Source organism: Mandrillus leucophaeus, unplaced genomic scaffold (genome assembly GCF_000951045.1).
Source record: "Mandrillus leucophaeus isolate KB7577 unplaced genomic scaffold, Mleu.le_1.0 Scaffold639, whole genome shotgun sequence".
Lineage (NCBI taxonomy): Eukaryota > Metazoa > Chordata > Mammalia > Primates > Cercopithecidae > Mandrillus > Mandrillus leucophaeus.
In genome coordinates, this window is record NW_012106908.1 from 1,214,766 (window position 1) to 1,237,865 (window position 23,100).

At 49.7% G+C, this 23,100-nt stretch overlaps 1 protein-coding gene across 1 annotated transcript in view; it reads left to right on the top strand.

Annotated features, from left to right (window-relative positions):
* The window catches only part of AP3B2 (adaptor-related protein complex 3, beta 2 subunit), a 55,921-nt gene extending 34,669 nt beyond the window's left edge, over positions 1-21,252 (top strand). The window contains exons 10-28 of the mRNA XM_012000677.1: positions 211-293; positions 675-746; positions 2,298-2,360; positions 2,659-2,791; positions 3,078-3,187; positions 3,822-3,998; positions 13,306-13,492; positions 14,995-15,113; positions 15,224-15,280; positions 15,584-15,692; positions 16,031-16,154; positions 16,549-16,729; positions 16,884-16,944; positions 17,293-17,399; positions 17,604-17,832; positions 18,275-18,359; positions 18,608-18,705; positions 20,552-20,690; positions 20,825-21,252. Of these exons, the coding sequence (XP_011856067.1) occupies positions 211-293; positions 675-746; positions 2,298-2,360; positions 2,659-2,791; positions 3,078-3,187; positions 3,822-3,998; positions 13,306-13,492; positions 14,995-15,113; positions 15,224-15,280; positions 15,584-15,692; positions 16,031-16,154; positions 16,549-16,729; positions 16,884-16,944; positions 17,293-17,399; positions 17,604-17,832; positions 18,275-18,359; positions 18,608-18,705; positions 20,552-20,690; positions 20,825-20,975 (2,285 nt within the window). The 3' untranslated portion in view covers positions 20,976-21,252. The remainder of the gene's footprint in view (positions 1-210; positions 294-674; positions 747-2,297; positions 2,361-2,658; positions 2,792-3,077; positions 3,188-3,821; positions 3,999-13,305; positions 13,493-14,994; positions 15,114-15,223; positions 15,281-15,583; positions 15,693-16,030; positions 16,155-16,548; positions 16,730-16,883; positions 16,945-17,292; positions 17,400-17,603; positions 17,833-18,274; positions 18,360-18,607; positions 18,706-20,551; positions 20,691-20,824) is intronic.
* The last annotated feature ends 1,848 nt before the right edge of the window (positions 21,253-23,100 follow it).

Sequence of the window (23,100 nt, forward strand, 5' to 3'; positions counted from 1 at the left end):
GCCCCCGCCCCGTCTTCGTCTCAAGCCCTGTCCCACGTCCCGCCACACGGGCTGCCCGGCTCCGCCCCCTCATGCCCACCAACCGCTTCCCCCTCTGCCCAGCCGCTCCACACTGACCGCACGCCTGCCCTTCGCACTGGTCCTCTCCCCGCAACGACTTGCCCCACCTTTTCCCCTCATCTGCTGCCCCTTGCCCCAGCCGAGGGGCCCGGGGTGCTCTGACCCATCCTCTCCGCAGTGAGGTGCAGTACGTTGTGCTCCAGAACGTGGCCACCATGTCCATCAAGCGCCGGGTGAGCCTGCGACCGCAGCCTGTCCTCGCTGTCCGAGGTCCGCTTCTGCGGGCACGGAGGCGCTGTCGGGGCTGGGACTGGGACCGGGGCTGAGGAAAGGGAAGATGGAGGAATACCCTGGCTGTGCAGAGGATGGGGCAGGGGAGGCTCCAAACACAGATAGGGAACAGGGCCTGAATCCTGAGGGGCCGCTGAGAGGGAATGCGCCGTGGAGAAAGAGCTGGTCAAATCTGAGATGGACGAGGGAAGACTTGAGAAGTGGAGGGCAGTGGTGAGGAGGGAAGGATCCTGGGCACTGGGTCCGGATAGGAGGGGTGCCTCTGGGCAGCGAGGCAGGCCTGGGGCTTTGGTGGAGCTCCCTGGCTGCCTCTCTTGTGCCAGGGTATGTTTGAGCCCTACCTGAAGAGCTTCTACATCAGGTCCACCGACCCCACCCAGATCAAGATCCTGAAGGTGAGTGAGGGACAGAAGTGCATGTGGCTCCCAGCCCTCCCCACCCCATGTACCCACTCAAATAACTCACAGTGGCCCCCCTGGTGCCTGCCTATTTCTAAGGCTGAGCCCAGGAGCCCATGACTGCCCTGGCTAGAGCTGTTTGTTCAGGGAGCTGGGCTAAGGAGGGTCAGGGGAGAAGGGAACTAACTGCTTTTTGCCTAGTACCTGGTATACACCTGCTACTCTTCATGAATGAAGTAACCTGATACCAGCTCTTAATAATCCCAGGATGTGTACATTATATTCCTTTTATAAAAATATAGACTCTGGCCGGGCACAGTGGCTCACGCCTAATCCCTGCGCTTTGGGAGGCTGAGGCAGGCAGATGGCCTGAGGTCAGGAGTTCAAGACCAGCCTGGCCAACATGGCAAAACCTCGTCTCTACTAAAAATACAAAAATTAGCCAGGCGTGGTGGCAGACGCCTGTAATCCCAGCTACTCGGGAGGCTGAGGTTGGAGAATTGCTTGAACTTGGAAGGCAGAGGTTGCAGTGAGCTGAGATCGCGCCATTGCAGTCCAACCTGGGTGATGAGAGAAATCCATCTCAAAGGAAAAAAAAAATAGACTCTGGGAGGTAACTGCCCCAGGTCACACAATTCTGCTGACTCCAAGGTTCATGCTTTTCTCTCCACCCACAGTGTTATGGCCCCCACACACCTGCCCCCTCATGCTTTCCTGCAAATGTTCATAGACGAGGAAAGTGGCAGGAGCCCATACCTCCATTTGATTCCTGCTCTGCTGCTTCATTATTGAGTGATTTCCTTCAGCAACAGTTAATCCTCCTAACCCTTGTGAACATCCACTATGTTCTAGGGGTACATGATGGAGCAAACTAATCAGGGACCTTGCCTTTGTGGAGATAACAGATGCAGGGAGGAGGATACATTAAGCAGCTAATCACAAGGCAAATGTAGAAGTCCATTTACAAAATATGGAAGAAAGTGTGGAGAGCTATAAGGGCATAAAATAGGGAGAACTAATCTAGTCTGGTGCCAGGGAAGGTTTTCTGGAGGATATGAGACTTGAGCTGAAGCCGGAGAGATGAACATGAATTATATGAGGACAGAAATGGGAAGAACTGCTCCACACAGAGGAAACAGCATCTTCGGAGACGCTGGGTTAGGAAATGGAGTGGGATTGGGGCCTGGAAGACAAGGCGGAGAGTGATAGGAGATGGGAGGTAGACAGCAAGCAGATCATTCAGGGACTTACAGACCATGGTGAATACAATGGTCTCCATCCTGAAAGCAATAGGAACCTTTACGTTTTCAATGGAGTAGAGCGGTGACATGGTCATACTGTAAGCATACTCTGTAGGGAATCCATTTAAGAGGCAAACTGGTCTTCTTGATTTTTAGACAAGTTTTGTAACCTGTCAATTCCCTCATCAGTCTGAGGATGATGCCAGTCTGTCATGAGGATTGTTTTCTGGTCTGTGAAATGTTTTTGGAAGGAAAGTACAGAAAGCCCACTGGCCACCCCTCTCTGCCTCTTCACCCCTCCCTGCAGCTGGAAGTGCTGACCAACCTGGCCAATGAGACCAACATTCCTACTGTCCTACGGGAATTCCAGGTACAGGCCAGCTCCCAGCCAGAAGGGCCCGGGAGAGGTACCCATCAGATCTTTGTGCCCTGGTGGGTCAAACCTCTTATAAGCCCAAAGCTGGAGAAGCTATTATCTTACATTCCCCTTCCAATGTGTTTGGCTAGCTTTGGGCGAAGGAATCACTGGATTGGGGGTGGAGGTGTCGCCCCTTTCCCAAGTCTTAGTCACTGGCATGATGAGCCATAAAATGAAGGGCCACAGCCTTCTTGAAGGTCACCCTCCAGCCTGCAGAGTCACTGAGGGATTTCTTTGTCATATCTCACAGACCTATATTCGCAGCATGGACAAGGACTTTGTGGCAGCCACAATCCAGGCCATTGGACGCTGTGCAACTAACATTGGCCGAGTCCGTGACACCTGCCTCAATGGCCTGGTGCAGCTGCTGTCCAACCGTGATGGTCAGTGTTTGCCTGAATGTCTAATCGTGATGATCAGAAGATGCCTGCCTGCAGGTCTGACTCTGCTGGCCAGTGGATATCCACCAGTCTGCCTAGACATGATGTGTGTCCATTGGTCTGTCTGTCTTGATCAGGGCCCAAGTGTTCCTACACCTCTGAGGGCTGCTAGAGAAGTGAAGGGGTTGAAAGAAAGAACCAAGGGCCTGGGGCACTGCAGGTGTGTCTGTCCACCTGAGCATGGCTATCTGACTGTCTTGGGGTCCATACACTCATTTTTCTTCCGTAGAGCTTGTGGTTGCAGAGTCAGTGGTCGTCATTAAGAAATTGCTACAGATGCAGCCAGCACAACATGGAGAGATCATCAAACACTTGGCAAAGCTTACAGACAACATCCAGGTGAGGGAGTAGCCACATTTTCACTCCCCACTTCAAGGTCTTCCCCGTGATTTCAAGACTGTATAATTAAATATGCTAGCCTTATCAAAAGTAACTTCCAAACCTTAGGTCTTCAGGTGGGAGGAGGAGAGACACTGGACCATGTGACCCTGACCTTGTTACCCAAGATTTGCCTTCCCTTTGGAGACCCTCACCGAGCGCCATAGACTTTACTGCTACTCTTGCTTTCTCTCTAAAGCTCTAGCCAACCATGGTTAAGTGACAAATCTTGTATTTTTCTGTTGCACTGCTAAGCTGAAACATCTAAACAAGGCATTCCCAAAGATTCAGAAGAGTAACATGGAAATAAAGCACTGAGGGTACAATGAATCCAGAAAGTCAGTCTTTTGTATCATGATTGACTTAGGGTCTTGAAAGCTCTATGCTAATGAAGCCCTAGGGAAGAGAGGAAATGCTGTCCAGGAAATGTCTACCTTTTAACCTCTCTGTCTCTCTCCCACCACCCCCAACTCCCATTTCCAGAGAACCCATAATACAATAGGCCAGCACAGATGAGGAGTGCTGTTTCCCTGGAAGTCCACATTCCTACCCACCCACTTTCCCATATTTACCCACTCCTCTCCCACAACCACAGGTGCCCATGGCCAGAGCCAGCATCCTGTGGCTCATCGGAGAGTACTGTGAGCACGTCCCCAGGATTGCACCTGATGTCTTAAGAAAAATGGCCAAGTCATTCACAGCAGAGGAGGATATTGTCAAGCTGCAGGTCATCAACTTAGCAGCCAAGCTCTACCTGACCAACTCTAAACAGGTAAAGATTGAGAGATGACCCCCCAAATACTCTGGTTCCCAGAAACTCCCTAGACAGTATTCTTTTGGCCCTCCCTAGGCAGGGCTGAACTCTAGCTCCTATTTTGGAAAAGAAGAATCTGGGAAGGTGGCTGGTCTGCCCACGTAACCAATGCTACCCCAGTGCCCACAGCTATTCTGGGGACTCAAAGACCTTGTAGTGCTGGTAGTCACTGTTGAAGAGACTCTCCTATGAAGCTGTGACCTCCAGTTGGCTAGTAAAAGAGTCCTATCTGCCACCTTGGAACTCTGGGGCTGCGAAGAACCACAGTTGATTGAAATAAGGGAAGGGCCCAACAGTGGCAGGTACTGATGGGAGAACATGCATCCCAGATGTGGTCTGTGCTTCCTCCCAAAGCTTGACAATGCTTGGCCAGTCTGTGCCAAAGATAAGGGAGTGAGTCTCTGCTTGGACTTGGGTGGTACTGGTGGCCACTGTCATTCCCAAGGTGAAAGGTTATAAGAGATACATAGCCAAGGATGAGGCTCAACTAAGTTGTAGTATCAGGGCATTCAGAGCCTTCTAGCTGTCTGGCATCTCTTGAGATGGTTCCAGGAGATTCTTCTAAAATAAAGCATAATGTGCTGAGCTTTTCAAGGTGTCAGGGACATCAAACACTATGACAATTTCCACACACTCCTACTCAGTTAAGCAGGACAGGGATTGGCAAACTACTGCCCATAGGCTGAATCTGGCCTATGCCTGTTTTTATAAATAAAGTTTTGTTGGAACACAGCCCTGCTCGTTCATTTATGAATTACCTGTGGCTGCTTTTGTGCTACAACAGCAGGGTTGACTAGTTGCAACAGACTGTATTGCCCACAAAGCCTAGAATAGTTATTCTCTGGCCCTTTTATAGAAAGACTCTGCCAATCCTTGAAGCAAAACATCTGGGTAGGTGGCTGGGGTCTACAGATTTATAGCAGGGATATCCCCTGGAGACTGTAGCCTCCCTGCCATGCCCACTCTGCATGGGAGTCTTTGGATGGTGGCACTTGTCTTTTTCAGTGGCTTCTTTGATCCATGGTGGCCAGAGTGAGCCCCAGAGGCTCATGCTGAGGTAGGTAGGGCCACCAAGTGCTGGGACTCTAATCAGGAGTCAGAAAGGACAGCAGCTACATGTGGAGGCAACTGAGTCTGTGGGTATCAGTGTTGTGGGCACAGCAGATAGGAGAGAGAGAAGTTAGAGGGAGAGGGAGTACCATGGAGAAGCATTCAATCATTGAATGAATATTTGTGTACTTTCTTTGTTCAGGCGGGAGGAAGGAACAAGTGGGAGGAATGTTTGAAAAGATGAAGCAGCCTGGGTGGGGAGCCACCCAGGTAGGTCAGAGTCTGACATGCTCAGCACTGAGCCAGGGTCCTGAACCCCAGGATGGTGAGGTCGGCATGTTTTCATAAGCTTGGGCCTGTCCACGTGGCATTTCTCCAAGTTGTCACTGTGAGCTACATGTGCATTTGTTCATTTATTTAACATATAGGCCTACTATTTGCCTGGTAATGTGCTACGTCCTGGGGATATGACAATGAGTGAGACACATTTACAGGTCTCTAGATACTCACAGCCAAGTAGGAGAAACAGGAGAAAAATAAACATTTTAAACACAGTAGGAAGAGCTGTAATCAGGGTTGGCACAGAGAGCTGTGGGTATATACAGCTTAACCCTCCCCCAGGAAGGACCCCTGTCAGGGTACCCAGAGTAGGCTGTTCAGGCAAATGGACACTCACCTCCAGGGTGCCCTTCACCTGAAAGTGAGTTTTTGCAAACCCCTTAGAATGGTTATTTGATTCAATAAAGATTTTTGTCCTTTCTTTCTCCTTTCTTCCCAGCCTCTTCTGGGAGTGGTAAAGAAGGGGGAGTCCTTGGTGTACTAGGAGGGAGGTGGTTTGGATGCGCACATGGCCATGATTGCAAAACGTAGTGATGCTTCCCATCCTGGGACCATGGGTGGCAATCTGCCCAGCTAAAAGGTCACAGTAATCTCAGTCATTCTCTTCAATTTGGACATGGCCCCACTGCATGCCAGATCCTGGTGCAGGCTGAGGCCAAGGAAATGACCAAGATGAGGCCTCTGCCCTGCTATTGATCATCAGATAATCAGATTCTAGACCGGAGACCACAAAGGCATAATATGCAGGCTTAAGCAGGCAGCGGGGGAGGGGAGGTTGGTAGTGAAAGTGGTTATTACATCCACATGGATATAGAACCTGGGGAAACTGCCTAGCAGGTGAGTTTGCTTTTATATGTCAGGTAAGATGTGTGGCAGGAGGGTCTGCCAGGGGCACAGTGGGATCTGCAACCCTCCCATGTGACCGTCTTTACAGTGAATGGAAAATTGTGACAAATTTTCAGAATTGCTGTTAAAAACTTAAACTTTTTAAATATTCTAAAGGTAATACATGCTCGTCGTAGAACATCTGGAAAACTCAAAAAGTTAATAGTTTATTAATAAGTCCACCACTTAGAAGACCACCATTAATTTTATATTTCCTTATCTTTTATTCCTATATATAGTCATTCAGAAGTTGTACATTTGTCTATTGTCCAATATTTTAAACTTTTCTGCTTCTTTTCAATGCTTTCATATTTAATACTTTTTTTCCCAGTCACATTTCAATTAAAATTTTCACTTTGAATTTTCGCCAGACTGGGTTCAATGGCTCACACCTGCAATCCCACTTTGGGAGCCCAAGGTGGGTGGACCATTTGAGGTCATGAATTCAAGACCAGCCTGACCAACATGGTGAAACCCTGTCCCTACTAAAAGTACAAAAACATTAGCTGGGTGTGGTGGTGCACTGAAATCTCAGCTACTTGGGAGGCTAAGGCAGGAGAATTGCTTGAACCTGGGAGCTGGAGGTTGCAGTGAGCTGAGATGGCACCACTGCACTTCAGCCTGGGCCACAGAGCAAGATCCATCTCAAAAATAAACAAAAATAAAAAAGAATTTTCTCCAGAATTTTTTCTACATTCACATTTTTAAATCAATTGTATTAGTTTTCTGCTACATAATAAATTACTGTAAATTTAGGGGCTTCAAACAACACACGTTTATTTTTTCAATGTCTATGGGTCGAGAATTCAGGTATGGCTTAGTTGGATCTTATGCAAGGCTACAATTGAGGTGTCAGCCAAGGCTGAGTTTTTATCTGGAGGCTGTACTGGGGAAAGGTCCTCTTCCAAGTCACATGGTGCCAGGATCCACTTCCTTGCAGTTGTAAGATTGTGGCCCTGGCATCTTGCTGGCTGTCAGCTGGGGACTGCCTTTGCCTTCTAGAGGCCGTCCTTAGCTCATTGCCATATGGGCCTCCCAACACGGATGCTTATTTCTCCAAAGCCACAAGGGAGAAAGTCTCTAGAGTCAGTCTGCTAGCAAGACAGTCTTCTTTTTATTTTTTAATTTTTATGGGTACATAGTAGGTGTATACATTTATGGTATACGTGATATATTTTGATACAGGCATACAATGCATAACAATCACATCAGGGAATGGGGTATCCATCCTCTCAAGCATTTATCTTTTGTGTTACAAACAATCAAATTACACTCTTTTAGTTATTTTTAAATGTATAATGAATTATTGTTGACTGTAGTCACCCTGTTGTGCTATCAAATACTAGATCTTAGCATTCTATATAACTACATTTTTGTACCCATTAACCATCCCTACTTCCCCCCACCCACTACCCTTCTCAGCCTCTGGTAACCATTATTCTACTCTCCAACTCCATGAGCTCAGTTCTTTTCATTTTTAGCCCCCATAAATAAGTGAGAATATGTGAAGTTTGTTTTTCTGTGCTTGGCTTATTTCACTTAAAATAATGACCTCTAGTTCTATCCATGTTGTTGCAAATGACAGAATCTCATTCTTTTTTTTTTTTTAATTCTTTTTTTATAGTCCTGCATTGTGTATATGTACCATATTTTCTTTATCCGTTTGTCTGTTGATGGACACTGAAGTTGCTTTCAAATCTTGGCTATGGTGAACAGTGCTGCAATAAACGTGGGAGTGCAGATATCACTTCAATATGTTGATTTCCTTACTTTTGGGTATATACATAGCGTTGGGATTGCTGGATCATACGGTAGTGATATTTTTAGGTTTTTTTTTTTTTTTTTTTGAGATGGAGTCTTGCCCTGTTGCCCAGGCTGGAGTGCAATGGCGTGATCTCAGCTCACTGCAACCTCCCGGGTTCAAGTGATTCTCCTGCTTCAGCCTCCCAAGTAACTGGGATTACAGGTGCCTGCCACCAATCCTGGCTAATTTTTGTATTTTTAGTAGAGATGGGTTTTCACCATGTTGGCCAGGATGGTCTCCATCTCTTGACCTCATGATCTGCCAGCCTCCAAAGTGCTGGAATTACAGGTGTGAGCCACCACGCCCAGCCTATTTTTAGTGTTTTAAGGAACCTCCAAACTGTTCTTCATAGACATTCCAACTAACAGTGTACAAGGGTTGCCTTTTCTCCATGTTCTTGTCAGCATTTGTTATTGCCTATCTTTTGGATATAAGCCTACTTGGGGCGAGATGATATATCATTGTTTTTTTGTTTGTTTTGTTTTGTTTTTTGAGACGGAGTCTTGCTCTGTCACCCAGGCTGGAGTGTGCAGTGGTGCGATCTCGGCTCACTGCTCAACAACCTCTGCCTCTGTCGTTCAAGTGATTCTCCTGCCTCAGCCTCATGAGTAGCTGGGACTAGAGGCGTATGCCACCATGCCCAGTTAATTTCTGTACTTTTAGTATAGATGGGGTTTCGCCATGTTGGACAGGCTGGTCTCAACTCCTGACCTCAGGTGTTCCTGACCTGTGATCTGCCCGCCTCAGCCTCCCAAAGTGCTGGGATTACAGGCATGAGCCACCATGCCTGGCCTTTCATTGTAGTTTTGATTTGCATTTCTCTGATGCTCAATGATGTTGATCACCTTTTCATATACCTGTTTGCTATCTGTATGTCTTCTTTTGAGAAATGTCTATTCAGATCTTTTGCCCATTTTTAAATTGGATTATTGAATTTTTTTTTCTTATTGAGTTGTTTGATCTCCTTACATATTCTGGTTATTAATCCCTTGTCAGATGGGTAGTTTGCAATATTTTTTCTCCTGTGGCTTGTTTGTTGATTCCTTTAGTTTGCAATTTTTTTTCTCCTATTCTGTGGCTTGTCTCTTTGTTGATTTCTTTAGTGTGCAGAAGCTTTGTAACTTGATGTGATCCCATTTTTCTACTTTTGCTTTGGTTGCCTGTGCATGTGGGGTATTACACAAGAAATCTTTGCCCAGTACAATGTCCTGGAGAATTTCTCTAATGTTTTATTTTAGTAGTTTCATAGTTTGAAGTGTTAGATTTAAGTTTTTAATACATTATGATTTGATTTTTGCATATGGTGAGAGATAGGAGTCTGGTTTTATTCTTCTGCATATGGATATCCCGTTTTCCCAGCACCGTTTATTGAAGAGACTCTCCTTTCCCTAATGTATGTTCTTGATACCTTTGTCAAAAATGAATTCACGGCCAGGCGTGGTGGCTCACGCTTGTAATCCCAGCACTTTGGGAGGCCAAGGCTGGTGGATCACCTGAGGTCAGGAGTTCAAGACCAGCCTGGCTAACATGGCGAAACCCCGTCTCTACTAAAAACACAAAAATTAGCTGGTTGTGGTGGCGGGTGCCTGTAATCCCAGCTACTCGGGAGGCTGAGGCAGGAGAATTGCTTGAACCCAGGAGGCAGAGGTTGCAGTGAGCCAAGATCGCGTCATTGCACTCCAGTGTGGGGTACAAGAGCGAGACTTTGTCTTCATCGCAAAAAAAAAGTAAATGCTACTGATTTTTTTTTTTTTTTTTTTGGAGACAGAGTTTTGCTCTTGTTGCCCAGGCTGGAGGGCAACGGCTAATTTTTTTTTTCCTTTGAGATGGAGTTCTCGCTCCATTGCCCAGGCTCTGGAGTGTAGTTGTGCAATCTCAGCTCACTGCAACCTCCGTCTCCTGGGTTCAAGCAATTCTCCTGCCTCAGACTCCCAAGTAGCTGGGATTCCAGGTATGTGCCACCATGCCCAGCTAATTTTGTATTTTTAGTAGAGAAGGGTTTCTCTATGTTGGTCAGACTGGTCTCGAACTCCTGATCTCAGGTATTCTGCCTGCCTCAGCCTCCCAAAGTGATTACAGGTGTGAGCCACTGTGCCTGGCCAATGCTACTGATTTTTTTTTTTTTTGAGACGGACTCTCACTCTGTCGCCACACTGGAGTGCAGTGGCACCATCTTGGCTCACTGCAACCTTCACCTCCCGGGTTCAAGTGATTCTCCTGCCTCAGCCTCCTGAGTAGCTGGGACTACAGGTGTGCACCACCACATCCAGCTAATTTTTGTATTTTTAGTAGAGACAGGATTTCACCATGTTGGCCAGGATGGTCTCAATCTCTTGATTTTGTGATCCGCCTGCCTCGGCCTCCCAAAGTGCTGGGATTACAGGCGTCAGCCACTGCACCTGGCCAATGCTACTGATATTTATGTGGATTTTGTATCCTGCAACTTTACTGAATTTGTTTATCAGTTCTAATAGTTTTTTGGTGGAGTTCTTAGATTTTTTTAACTATAAGATCATATCATCTGCAAACAAGGATAATTTGAATTCTTTTCCAATTTGGATACCCTTTCTTTCTCCTGTCTGATTGCTCTAGCTAGGACTTCCAATACAGAGTCTTCTTAATCAAACATAATCATAGGATCATATATAATCATATACCATCTTTGCCATATCCTGTTGGTTAAAAGCAAGTCTCAGGTTTTGCCCATACCCAAGGTGAGGGATTGCACAAAGGCATGAACACCAGGAGGCAGCTACTGGTGGGGAAGACCTTAAAATCTGTCTGCCACATCCATCGAGAGCTTAAACTTACTCATATGTAATGTGTGAATTGAGGATGTATTTCAATTTTTTTTTTAATAGCCAGTTTTCTAAGCATGATTAGCAGGCAGCTGCAAGGTAGCATGTACATTGGCATAGGTTATGGAAAGATAGTGTTTCCCACTTAAAATTCCTCCCTGACAACTGGAGCCTGTTGGTGAGGGGGAGCCTTGTTCTGTTCTTGGCATACTGGAGTGTATCTCATAGGCCTTCTTGAGTAGCCTGTAATTCCTGCATATCCTGGCTAGATGAGGTGGGGGTCTTGGTGGTGCACACAGGATGCCACAATCCACAGGGAGTGGCTCCTTGGGGTGGAGAAAGGTAATGAATTATTATAGGCAAATCCTGCAGTGTCGAGGTGGTGGGCCAGCCCTTCTTGTGTTGGTTGTTAACATGCAGTTAAGGCTGTGGACAGATGGATCCAAATACCAAACAGTTTTGTCTAGAACTAGGCAAGGTCTTAAAGGAGGGAGTCTGTGATCAGCCAGCTGGGAAATCTGTGGAGGAAGACATTGTTCAAACCAAAAGAGGGATCAGCAGCCTCTTGATAATGGACCATGTTGGTATAGGACATCCACTAGCGCTGGCCATTTAGATGGTGTCTGACCAAGAGAGGGGCAGGTTGGTGATGAAATCTGTTGTGATGGCATCTTATTTTCATATTTTTAAGTCTATTCTATTAGGGGTGCATGGGGTTGGGATTGCTTATCTGTGACTAGAACAGTATCGGAGGTGCTGCTTTGCTGGAAGGGACTGAGCTGAAGAGGTCCTGTGGGCCAGATTGGAGGTATGAATGTGGAATCATAGTGGCTCTCTAGAGTGGTGTGGGGCAATTCTGCCACAGCAGCTGCTCTGACTCTGGGTCAGCATCTGAGGGGCTTTGCCCCTCATGGACATCTGCTTGATGTCCCTGCCAGATTAGCTGGGTTAACCACGTCCAAGGCTGCATGTAACAGTATGTCACCATAAACCTCAGGAAGAACAGAGTCAGTTCCAGGCTCCCTCCTGCTGGCCTCTGATGCCCCTGGGCATTCTGGTTGTTGACTACTTGGTGGTTTTGATCTTGGTCACAAGTGATGGAAACATGGAGACCTGGACCAGGGCAGGCTCCTTATGTCAGCAGGTAGGCAGTGAAGGGAAGCAGATGGGGTGCAGCTCCAGCAGATGCAGGCCTAGGTGCAGTACTGATGGGCTCCTTGGCCTGGGAAAAGCTCCTTAATGATTCTGCTTCTTTTCTGTAAAATGGGGGCAATAATGCCTACCTCTCAGAAGGCTTGGGGAGATCAGATGAGCTAGTGTGGAGCACCTAGCAGTGCTTGGTGCCAGAAGGCACTTGATAAGTGATGGCTGCTACCACTGTTGCCATGTTTTTTTTTTTTTTTTTTTGAGACGGAGTCTCGCTCTGTCGCCCAGGCTGGAGTGCAGTGGCGCGATCTCGGCTCACTGCAAGCTCCGCCTCCCGGGTTCACGCCATTCTCCTGCCTCAGCCTCCCGAGTAGCTGGGACTACAGGCGCCCACAACCGCGCCCTGCTAATTTTTTGTATTTTTAGTAGAGACGGGGTTTCACCGTGGTCTCGATCTCCTGACCTTGTGATCCGCCCGCCTTGGCCTCCCAAAGTGCTGGGATTACAGGCGTGAGCCACCACGCCCGGCCACACTGTTGCCATGTTAAGGCAGGTTAGATTAGGCCAAGATCATGGCAGAAATGGAGAGATTTCAGGTCTGCAGTTGTAGCTTCCCTGACTGCAGACTGTGAACCCTACATGACCCTGGCAAATGCATCAGCAGCTGCAGTTTGCCTTAATGTCTCATTAGAACCTTCCAGGGAAGGATCAAGACCTCTGAGACCCCTGGGCTGCTCAGAATCTACTAAGTGGGTGGATAGGACATGAGGGTGGCCCCTGCCAAAGGGACCCCTGTTTATCTGCCCTGTCTTTTTGTTGTCTGATTCCCCCTTGGGTGGTGAAGCCTGGAAACTGTGAGGTCCAGTAGAGCATTCCAGACTTCCACATACCCTGCCGCCCTGGAGTAAAGAGGGTGGAAAGGCCTGGAGAGGTAGGAACCACAAACCTGGGGAAGAATGGAGTCCAGAGCCAGGAGTGGGGAAAGTCCAAAAGGAAAACCTCTTTTGCTGGCCCAAGGCAGTTGTCAAAGTTGGGGTCATCAGGAGGCATGGTCAGAGAGATGAGAGAAAATTCTGAGCCCAGAACAAGGGCAGGTGGGGAGGGAGAGCTGGGTGGAAGCAGCTGGTCCTAAGCAGGGAGAGGAGACATTCTGCCTGCAAGTGTCGGCTTAAAGAATCTGGTTCTGAGCCTCCTGTGTCCCCACCCCCTCTGTCAGCTGACCCACCTCTTCCTGTTCCTCCAGACCAAGCTGCTGACCCAGTATGTGCTGAGTCTGGCCAAATATGACCAGAACTATGATATTCGCGACCGGGCACGCTTCACCCGGCAGCTCATCGTCCCTTCCGAGCAGGGTGGGGCCCTTAGCCGCCATGCCAAGAAGCTCTTCCTGGCACCCAAACCAGCTCCAGTCTTGGAGTCATCCTTCAAAGGTGGGAGATGAAATCAAGGGTAACATTCCTAGGGGAATGGGAAGGAACTGGCCAGAGTCTCTGCCCCAGACCTTCCTGAAGCCCCTAGCCAGGCACCATGCTTCTGTGGGCAGTCCTACTCCCTGGCTCACTCCTTTTGCCCCTGCTGTGGCACCAGGAATTACTCTTTCACCTGCCCACAACCACTGCCAGCATCATCTCACTTGAGGGTCTGCCTTACCGGCCAGGATGGGCTCCTGCCTCTTCTCCTCTCAGGCTCCCTTTTTAATCTCCCTCCCTGAGCAGACAGTAGGCTTTGGAATACATACCAAGATCTTAAATACCAAGGATCCAGGAAGGCAGAAAGAAACAACACACAGAGGAGGGTGTGTCTGTGTGTGTGTGTGTGTGTGTGTATATATATATATATATTTTTTTAAGACGGAGTCTCGCTGTGTCGCCCAGGCTGGAGTGCAGTGGCACGATCTCGGCTCACTGCAAGCTCCGCCTCCCAGGTTCACGCCATTCTCCCGCCTCAGCCTCCGAGTAGCTGGGACTACAGGCGCCCGCCACCACGCCCGGCTAGTTTTTTGTATTTTTAGTAGAGACGGGGTTTCACCATGTTAGCCAGGATGGTCTCAATCTCCTGATCTCGTGATCCACCCGCCTCGGCCTCCCAAAGTGCTGGGATTACAGGCTTGAGCCACCGCGCCCGGCCTGAGAGGTGTATATTTTTATAAAGGTCCTGAGAAAGCAGTTGCCTGTACTCTGTAAGCTTAGTCACTACAGTCAGTTCAGATCCCAGGCCCCAGGGCTTCAGCCTTGCTCTGTTCTTGGGCTTGGCCCTTAAGGCCTCTTTTCCCAAGACAAGGGCCCTGAGGGGGCCCGGGGGGAAGGGTTCTCCTGCTGGCTCTCTGGACCCCAGGAGCAGAAGCCAGGAACCTACACAGAAGAGATCCTCCTTCACAAAGCTCAGTTCTTCTGCGTATCTTTTTGTTCTGTTTCTCTTCCCTGGACCTCAGGAATGGGGAGATTCTGAGGGTGGGTGTAGCTTTGAAATTCTCCCAGGAAGAAGGCAACAGTCCCTTTCTCCCTGGCACCATCCCTACTCACAGGCCTGTGCTGCCCTCCTCCAGCGGTGCCTCACCTCTGACCTGGACTCCTGCACACTCATGCTCTGATGCTCATCTCTCCTGGCTGAGTCCAGAGCCTGACTAGACATGCTTCCCAAGCAGATGGGCTGGCAGCATCTGTGGGCCCAGAGTCTCCTCCTGCTCACCTCTGTAGGCCGCCTCTCCCTGGCCCTCAGTCCCTGCTCTGGCCTGGCCAGACAGCCTTTTCTTCCAGCATGTGGGCCTAAAGGTGCAGTCAGGGTGGAAGAGCCATTAGGGCACACATCCATCTCCTTCTCCTACCCACCTGGGAAGCCCCGACCAGAATCATGACCCAGCCCCACCTGGGAAATAGCTCCCAGAGCTCTCCCTCACTGCTGCTACCTGCCTGACCTCTAAACCTATCCCTAGACCGGGACCACTTCCAGCTGGGCTCACTGTCCCACCTGCTCAATGCCAAGGCCACAGGCTACCAGGAGCTCCCAGATTGGCCGGAGGAAGCCCCAGACCCATCTGTGCGCAACGTGGAGGTCAGCGGGGTGGAGGGTTGAAGTGTGTGAGTGTGTGTTGGTGAGGGCAGGCAGTAAGGAGCTCTGGCAGTGCCGGCCCAGCCCTCCTAACACCTTCCCCACACACACAGGAAGAAGATCTTTCCCTTATTGAGACTCACGTGGGCCTGTTGGGCGAATACACTGAGGTCCCACCTCCGTGTGCCGTGTGCTCTCTCCCATGCCCTGTCTGTGTCCCTCTGCTTCCCCTGTGTGCTGTGCTCCTGGGCCTTCCCATGTTCTGTTTCCACCTTGGTTTGGCAGTGCCCCTCTGTGAGCAGCATCCCCTCCCCTCCATGGACAGTGCCCCTTTCTTCCTCCTCTGTTCTTCCCTTTGTGAGACAGACCAGGTAGGGCCTCATGAAGAGGTGGAATAAAGGGTAAGGGCTTGTGCCTGCCTTCCTTCTCCCCAACCATTATGAAATGACCCTGCACCCTACTCCCATCTCCAGGTACCTGAATGGACCAAGTGCTCAAATCGGGAGAAGAGAAAGGAGAAGGAAAAACCCTTCTACTCGGACTCTGAGGGGGAGTCAGGCCCCACAGAGTCCGCAGACAGTGGTAAGCAGATGGCAGAGCTGGGGTCCTCTGTGCTCCCGCCCATGTGTCTGCATGACTGGCTATATGAGGGGTGTATGTATATGGTCATGTGTCTAGGGGTGTGCATCTGCTTGTGAGTTGTTTGTGCACCTGAGGGATTCATGTTCCAGGTATGTGTGCTTGTGCAGGTTTCTATCCATGGAGTCCATCTGTGTTTCTGTCAGTTTCAGCTGGCATGTAGGGCTGGGGGCAGGTCAGAGAGGGTTCAGTACTGAATCTGAAGGTGGAACCCAGGTGCCTGCTCTAGACCCAAGGAGGCCTGCATATGAGGGAGGAGGCCTCATATTATTCCTCCACAGACCCTGAGTCTGAGAGTGAATCAGACAGTAAGAGCAGCAGCGAGAGCGGCTCTGGGGAGTCCAGCAGTGAGTCTGACAATGAAGACCAGGATGAGGATGAGGAGAAAGGCAGAGGCAGTGAGAGGTGAGAAGGGAGCCAGCCAGATGGCGGGTGGGGTTCTGGGGGCTTTCCTGAAAAGAAGGGCTAGCACTGAGCTTTAGCCAGTCTCCTAAGAGCCCCTGAGTCCCTTATGAGCTGGCTGGGGTTGTCAGCTCACATGACAACTGCTTTCGCTGGCTGCAGGAGATCTCTGAGGCCTCGTGGGGAGGTGTGGAGAAGCAACCAGGGGCCTGGAGCCTAAGCTGGCACAAGCTGGCTTCAAGCTCTCATGAGGTCCCTGCTATAGGACTTCAGGTGTGAACCCTCCTGGCCCAGGCTCCCCACTCCACTCCAGCTTTTCAGCATTTCTCCTGCTTCTGTGAAGCAAGGAGGGGGTGTCCAGGCCAGGCCTGAGCCCACCTTTCCCACTCTCCTTCAGTGAACAGAGTGAGGAGGATGGTAAGAGGAAGACGAAGAAGAAGAAGAAGGTGCCAGAGGGAAAAGGAGAAGCGTCATCCTCTGATGAGGACAGCGATTCCAGCAGTAGCACATCAGAGTCCGAGATGACATCAGAGTCCGAGGAGGAGCAGTTGGAACCTGCCTCCTGGAGGAGGAAAACAGTGAGAGCCTTGGGACAGTCAGGGTGTGCCCATGGGCCAGACTCAGACATCTATCTCTCTACCATCCAGAACAGACCATGACATCTTCTTCCCAACCCAGAACATGCCAAGGTGCTCCCCTTACCCACACCCATATCCCATTTTTCTCTTTCAGCCTCCCAGCAGCAAAAGGGCCCCTGCAACCAAGGAGATCTCCCTGCTTGATCTAGAGGACTGTGAGTTTGGGTGGTAAAAGTCACAGGGGAAAGGAGGCCTGGGGAGCATGAATTAGAATGGCCCACAGGGATTCTGGATCAGGTTCCTCAGGTCTTGTGGGAGCAGGGGAGCAGACAGAACATATCTTCAGGCCTGAGAGGGCGGCAGCAGGGCTGACCTCCCCAGGTCTGGGGTTGAGGTCTAGGGATGGGTATTTTGCCAGAGCCTCCAGGCAGGCATGTGCGCGCCCGTGTCCACCCCCCCCCACTGTCCATGGTGCTGAAACGCGTACTCCTTGATCCCTAGGCTCCCTGCTCAACCCAAGTCACCTTCACTTTGCCTCATCATAGTCTTATCTACTCCCACAGTCACCCCTCCCAGTGTCCAGCCTGTGTCTCCCCCAGCAATTGTGTCTACCAGTCTGGCTGCTGACCTGGAGGGCCTGACACTGACAGATTCCACCCTGGTACCGTCGGTGAGTGGGATGGAGGAGGTGACTGGGCTGGGGCAGGGACACATCCCTGTGCTGCATCCTATGGTATGGATGTGTGTGGGGGGTGGGTGTGATGGAGGATGTGATAGCTTTGAGTCCCAGTTGCTGGATGGCCCTAGGGGACAATGCTGGGACAGGCTCTCTCTGTCTTGCTCAGTTCTGTCCTTCCTTACCCCTCCACTCTAGCTTCTGAGTCCAGTGTCGCGTGTTGGGCGGCAGGAGCTGCTGCACCGGGTAGCTGGCGAGGGGCTGGTTGTGGACTACACCTTCAGCCGCCAACCTTTCTCTGGGGACCCCCACATGGTGTCTGTGCACATCCACTTCTCCAACAGCTCTGATACCCCCATCAAGGGCCTGCATGTGGGCACTCCCAAACTGCCTGCTGGCATCAGCATCCAAGAATTTCCTGAAATTGGTGCGAAGGGCTTTGGATGGGGTGGAGGAGGAGGCTCCTGGGCAGAGTCAATCTTTCTGTGGTTGTTGATACCCTTCTTGTGCCAGGCCAGGGGCCAAGCTATAGGGACACAGAGATAGCATCTAATGTGATCAACACTCTGGTGAACAAGACAGATTATGAAATAAGCAAGATCACATCAAGGGGGGAGGTGCTTGCAGCAGCAGATTTGAGCCTTGGTTGTTTCAGGACTAACTTAAATGTGGTGAGGGTGAGTGGGGGAAAGCAACCTTAAGAGTTCAGAAGGAAACCAGGAACAGTCTCCAGGGGCCAAGAAAGCCAAGATTCTGTAGAGGGTTGGTCAGCTGTAACAGTGGAGGGGAGAGTAGGGCTAGGCTGGGTTCTAGACCCATCAGGTGATGGTGATCCTCCCTCTCCCCTTCACTGCCTTATACCACTTCAGAGTCCCTGGCCCCTGGAGAATCTGCCACTGCTGTAATGGGCATTAATTTCTGTGACTCAACCCAGGCAGCCAACTTCCAGCTGTGGTATGTGCCCAACTCAAGGTGGGGGTGAGAGGATGGGCTGGAAAGGGTCAGGGTAGCAATGAACCAGAAATGGAGGTGGTGCTTAGTGGGGATACATCATGATTGGGTGGGTCTGGAAGCCATCTCAGGCCCTCATTCCTCACCTCACTCTCTCACTGCCTCCAAGCTGTGCCTCTACACAGGGTGGGAGGTGAGGGGAGAGATGACGGCCTTAATTCTTCTCCCTCTGTTTCCTCCCACCCTTCCAGCACCCAGACCCGACAGTTCTATGTCTCCATTCAGCCACCTGTTGGGGAGCTGATGGCTCCTGTGTTCATGAGTGAAAATGAGTTTAAGAAGGAACAGGGTGAGTGCTCCCTGGGAATGGGCAGAGAGGGAAGTATAGAAGCTGACTCCAGAACATCCAGCTTGAATGGTAGGGAGAATGGTGGTGTCCTTCATCTAGACCAGGGGTCAGCAAACTTTTTCTGTAACGGGCCAAAGATAAATGTTTTAGGCTTTGAGAATCATGTGATATCTGTTGCAGTTACAACACAACTGTGGCTGTTGAAACATATAAACATCCACAGACAGTATGTAAATGAATGAGTATGGCTGTGTTCCAAGAAATTTCCATTTATATTTATAGATACTGAAGTTTAAATTTCATATAATTTTCATGTGTCATGAAATATTAATCTTCTTTTGATTGCTCCCCCAACACTTAAAAATAATTTAAAACATTGTGGGCCATACAGGTGGTGGGCTGGATTTGGCCTGGAGGCTGTAATTTGTAAAACCTCTGGCCTACAAGAAAGAAGAGTGGCTTGGGCAAGGGAGGAGGGAAGATCATGGTTAGTTTTGGATAAACTGATTTTGAAATGCATTTGGAAAATTCAGCAGGAGCTATTTAGTATGCAACTGAAAATATGGGTCTATGCCCAGGAAACACTTTGAAGGTGGAGTCATGAGCATAGAGGTTGTAATGGAAGCTGTGAATATGAATGAGATCACTCTGGGAGGTGGGAGAAAATAGGAATACCAAGGACAGAACCTTGGGGGAAAACCTGAATTCTGCAGAAGAAAGAGGAGGAGAGGGATAAGAGAAGGAGCACAGGGAGAGGTGGGAGGAGAACCAGGAGAGACAACAAGGCAGAAGGTGTCTGCAAACCACAGTTACCGAACACCTTCAGAGTCAGCGTATAAAAGGCTACTGCCAACCTGAGGGAGAGAGGGTCATTGCTAAAGGAGGGACAGAGGCCAATTGCAGTGGGTTGAGGGAGACCAGGGCTCAAGTAAATGGAGTCCTCTTTGGAGGACTTTAGCCATGAATGAGGAGGGAGACAGGGCATTGGCACGATGAAGGATCTCGCTTCTGGAAAGGATTTTTTGGAGACGGGAACACTTGAACATGAACAGATTGAAGAAACAAATACAAGAAAATGTTATTAGTCAGGAATGAAGGGGATGGAAGAAACAGGAGAGGGATGTCAGTTTCTAAAAGGAGGTGAAGAATGGGGGAAGCAGCGGAAGGAGGAAAGAGGCTCAAGAGAAGACTGTTGGTGTGCAGGAGGGCAGATGGAGGGGCTCCCACTGGGGACCTAGAGCATGTGAGTGGAGAGAAGTCAGCCCTGCAGAATGAGGAGTTCTGGGGATGCTGGGAAGGTTTGGGGGCTTCAGGAGCCCTGGCTAGGTCTGGAGCTGCTGCTGCAGAGGTGCAATTAAAAATGTACCTATGAATGCTGCATGTGACTACTGGATTCTGGCTGAGAGATCACAGCAGTCACCTGTCATCTTTTTGTGAGGACTTAGCCTCCAGGAGCTGAGTGGGAGTTGAATGTGGGTTGGAGGGCCACCCAGGAAAGATCAAAGGGTATGAGGTTCAGGATTGGGGAACCTTTTAAGAACTGACTGGCCACTCTCAAGGGGCTGGTAGCCCAGATGTCTGATGGAGGAAGCGCCAAATCAGTCTTTGGTAACAACATGAATAAAGGCCTGGGTGGGAGGGGTACAGAGGCTAACGAAGGCTTCCTGATGGAGGGCCCAGTCTGAGAGCGAAGTACCGTCTCCCCAAGACTGATGATTTAGATTCTGACCTGCCCTTTGCATGATACCTTCCCAGCCTGGGAGAACTTGATGCTTAGTAAGCAGACCCAGGTGCTGGCCTCTTTACCCACCACAGCCTCTGCCCTCATCACGACCTCTGCCCCCAGGAAAGCTGATGGGCATGAATGAGATCACAGAGAAGCTCATGCTGCCAGACACCTGTCGGAGTGACCACACTGTGGTGCAGAAAGTGACTGCCACTGCCAACCTGGGTCGTGTTCCTTGTGGGACATCTGATGAGTACAGGTACTAGGCCACCAGTAGAGGGGAAATGATGAGCATGGGGGCCCTGGTTTGAAAGAGGAGCCCCAAGCGCTGATCCCCTTCCAAACACAGTCACCCTTAGCAGCTCTTCCCCACCCCTTCTACTCCCACTTCAGGTTTGCAGGGAGGACACTAACCAGTGGAAGCCTCGTTCTGCTGACCCTGGATGCCCGGCCAGCTGGAGCTGCCCAGCTGACTGTCAACAGTGAGAAAATGGTGATTGGCACCATGCTGGTAAAGGATGTGATACAGGCTCTGACCCAGTGACTTCCAAGTGCTGTGACCTCTTTGGCTCCTATCTGTACCTCCCCATGACATCTGGGCTGTCAGTCCCTCTCACCTTTCTCTCTGTCTCATCATCATCCTCATGCCAGATAGCATTCAGGGTGTCCTCTCTCCCTCGGGAGGACCACGCCTTCCCCTAATCCCCTCCCCATGTGTTCCTTAGTGATCTGTGCAGAGGGAGATGGCAGTCACTCCCTTCAGTCCTCCCAGCTCTCTGTAGCTATTTATGTAACACTCTCAATAAAATGTCTTCTCTCTAGCTGCTGGCTTGCTTTTCCTTTTGGGGGTTTGGAGGAGAGCTGCTAAGGGTGACTGTGTTTCGCCCTTGTGACCTTGTAGGGGAGACTATGACTGCTTCTCAGGAACAACTCTGGTTGAATCCCCAAGGTGACCATCTCTGGGTCAGGATGCCTAGGAGTCTGCAGGCATCTCTGTGGAAGAGACATCTGGACTGGGATGGGAAAGCAAAGCTGGAAGAGCACCTTGGTTCTTTTTTATAGCCTCTGCAAAAACAAGTCCTCTTCAATGGCTGGCAGAGCCCCTTAGTTGTTCTTATGGTCCCTTGGGAAGAAAGGACTCATAACATGGGGATTTCCCCAAACACAGGTGCTCAGTTCAACATATGTCAACTACCTCCAGTTAGGCGGCCTGGAGGCCCCACCTGAATGGGGTACTGACCCACTAGTCATCTTAGTGGAATAATAGAAGATGTATAACTGTACTTCTCAAGTCAGTTTGTGGCAAGTCACCTGGTGATCCTATCACACGCAGATTCTATTAGTAGGTCTAGGATGAGGCCTGAAATTGCTTTTTTTTTTTAAGTGAAAGCAGCCGGGCATGGTGGTTCACGCCTGTAATGCCAGCACTTTGGGAGGCTGAGGTGGGCGAATCACGAGGTCAAGACCAGTCTGGCCAACATGGTGAAATCCCATCTCTACTAAAGATACAAAAAATTAGCTGGGCATGGTGGCATGTGCCTGTAATTCCAGCTACCTGGGAGACTGAGGCAGGAGAATCGCTTGAATCCAGGAGGCAGAGGCTGCAGTGAGCTGAGATCGTGCCATTGCATTCCAGCCTGGGCAATAGGGTGAAACTCCGTCTCAAATAATAATAATAATAATAATAATAATAATAATAATAATAATGTGAAAGCAAGTTTATTAAGCAAGTAAAGAAACAGAAGAATGGCGACTCCATAGGCAGAGCAGCAGATTCTGTACCTGTGACAAGACACCAGCATCTGGTCACACCTGGAACAAACCTGGTGGGTGCAGTGGGGGTCAGGGCTCTCCCTGACACCTTTTCTGGTGAAGAAAGAGGCTGAGTGAGCAGTGGTTCTAAAAGGTATAAAAAGTGTTCTATTAGGATGTGTTCTGTACCTTCCCTTCCCCTGCAAAGTCTATGATCAAATAAGTTTAGGAATCTTAGATTTAAGTGAAATAAGTTCATTTCTCATAGGTCTTCTCAGAACCTTTACTATGCTAATGTACACTGTGACCACCTCTCAGCCTGCAGTGTTACTCAAACTTGGTTTTGATCTTGGAACACTTTGCTCACATCATCTTGATTGACTGGGTTACAAGGAACACACTCCAGTGATAGTTTGAGATGTTGTACCTCAGCCTCTGATCCTCTGTGACCAAGACTTCAGGCCCTTGGCCATACTGTCCCACAGCCCTGCTACTTAGACATCCCTGAGCACATTTCTTCACGGGTAAGATGGGGTGAAGCAGGTGTGGCTGTCCTCTCACGGAAGGAGAACAAAGGCAGTGCCAGGGGACAGCCCTGCCTCTGGCTCCAGGGACTTGCTGGGCACTGTGACACCAGAGAGCTGCTGGAACTGCTGCTCCCCTGAGAGCCTGGGGCCCCAAAGTCTCCCTGGGATCACTGTTTTTGTCACTGCAGATTCTGAGATGATCCTCCAGTCAAAAGTAAGATTCAGTCTTACTTTTGCCTCTGAATCAGCACTACGCAGAGCACTGAGAGAGGGTGAGGGTGATTTTCTAAGAAATTTGAACAAGAACCATCAGAGAATCCCTTACCCACCTTTATTCTATATCAAAAGCCCCAGAGTAGAGCTGGGCATGTGTCTGTAGTCCCAGCTACT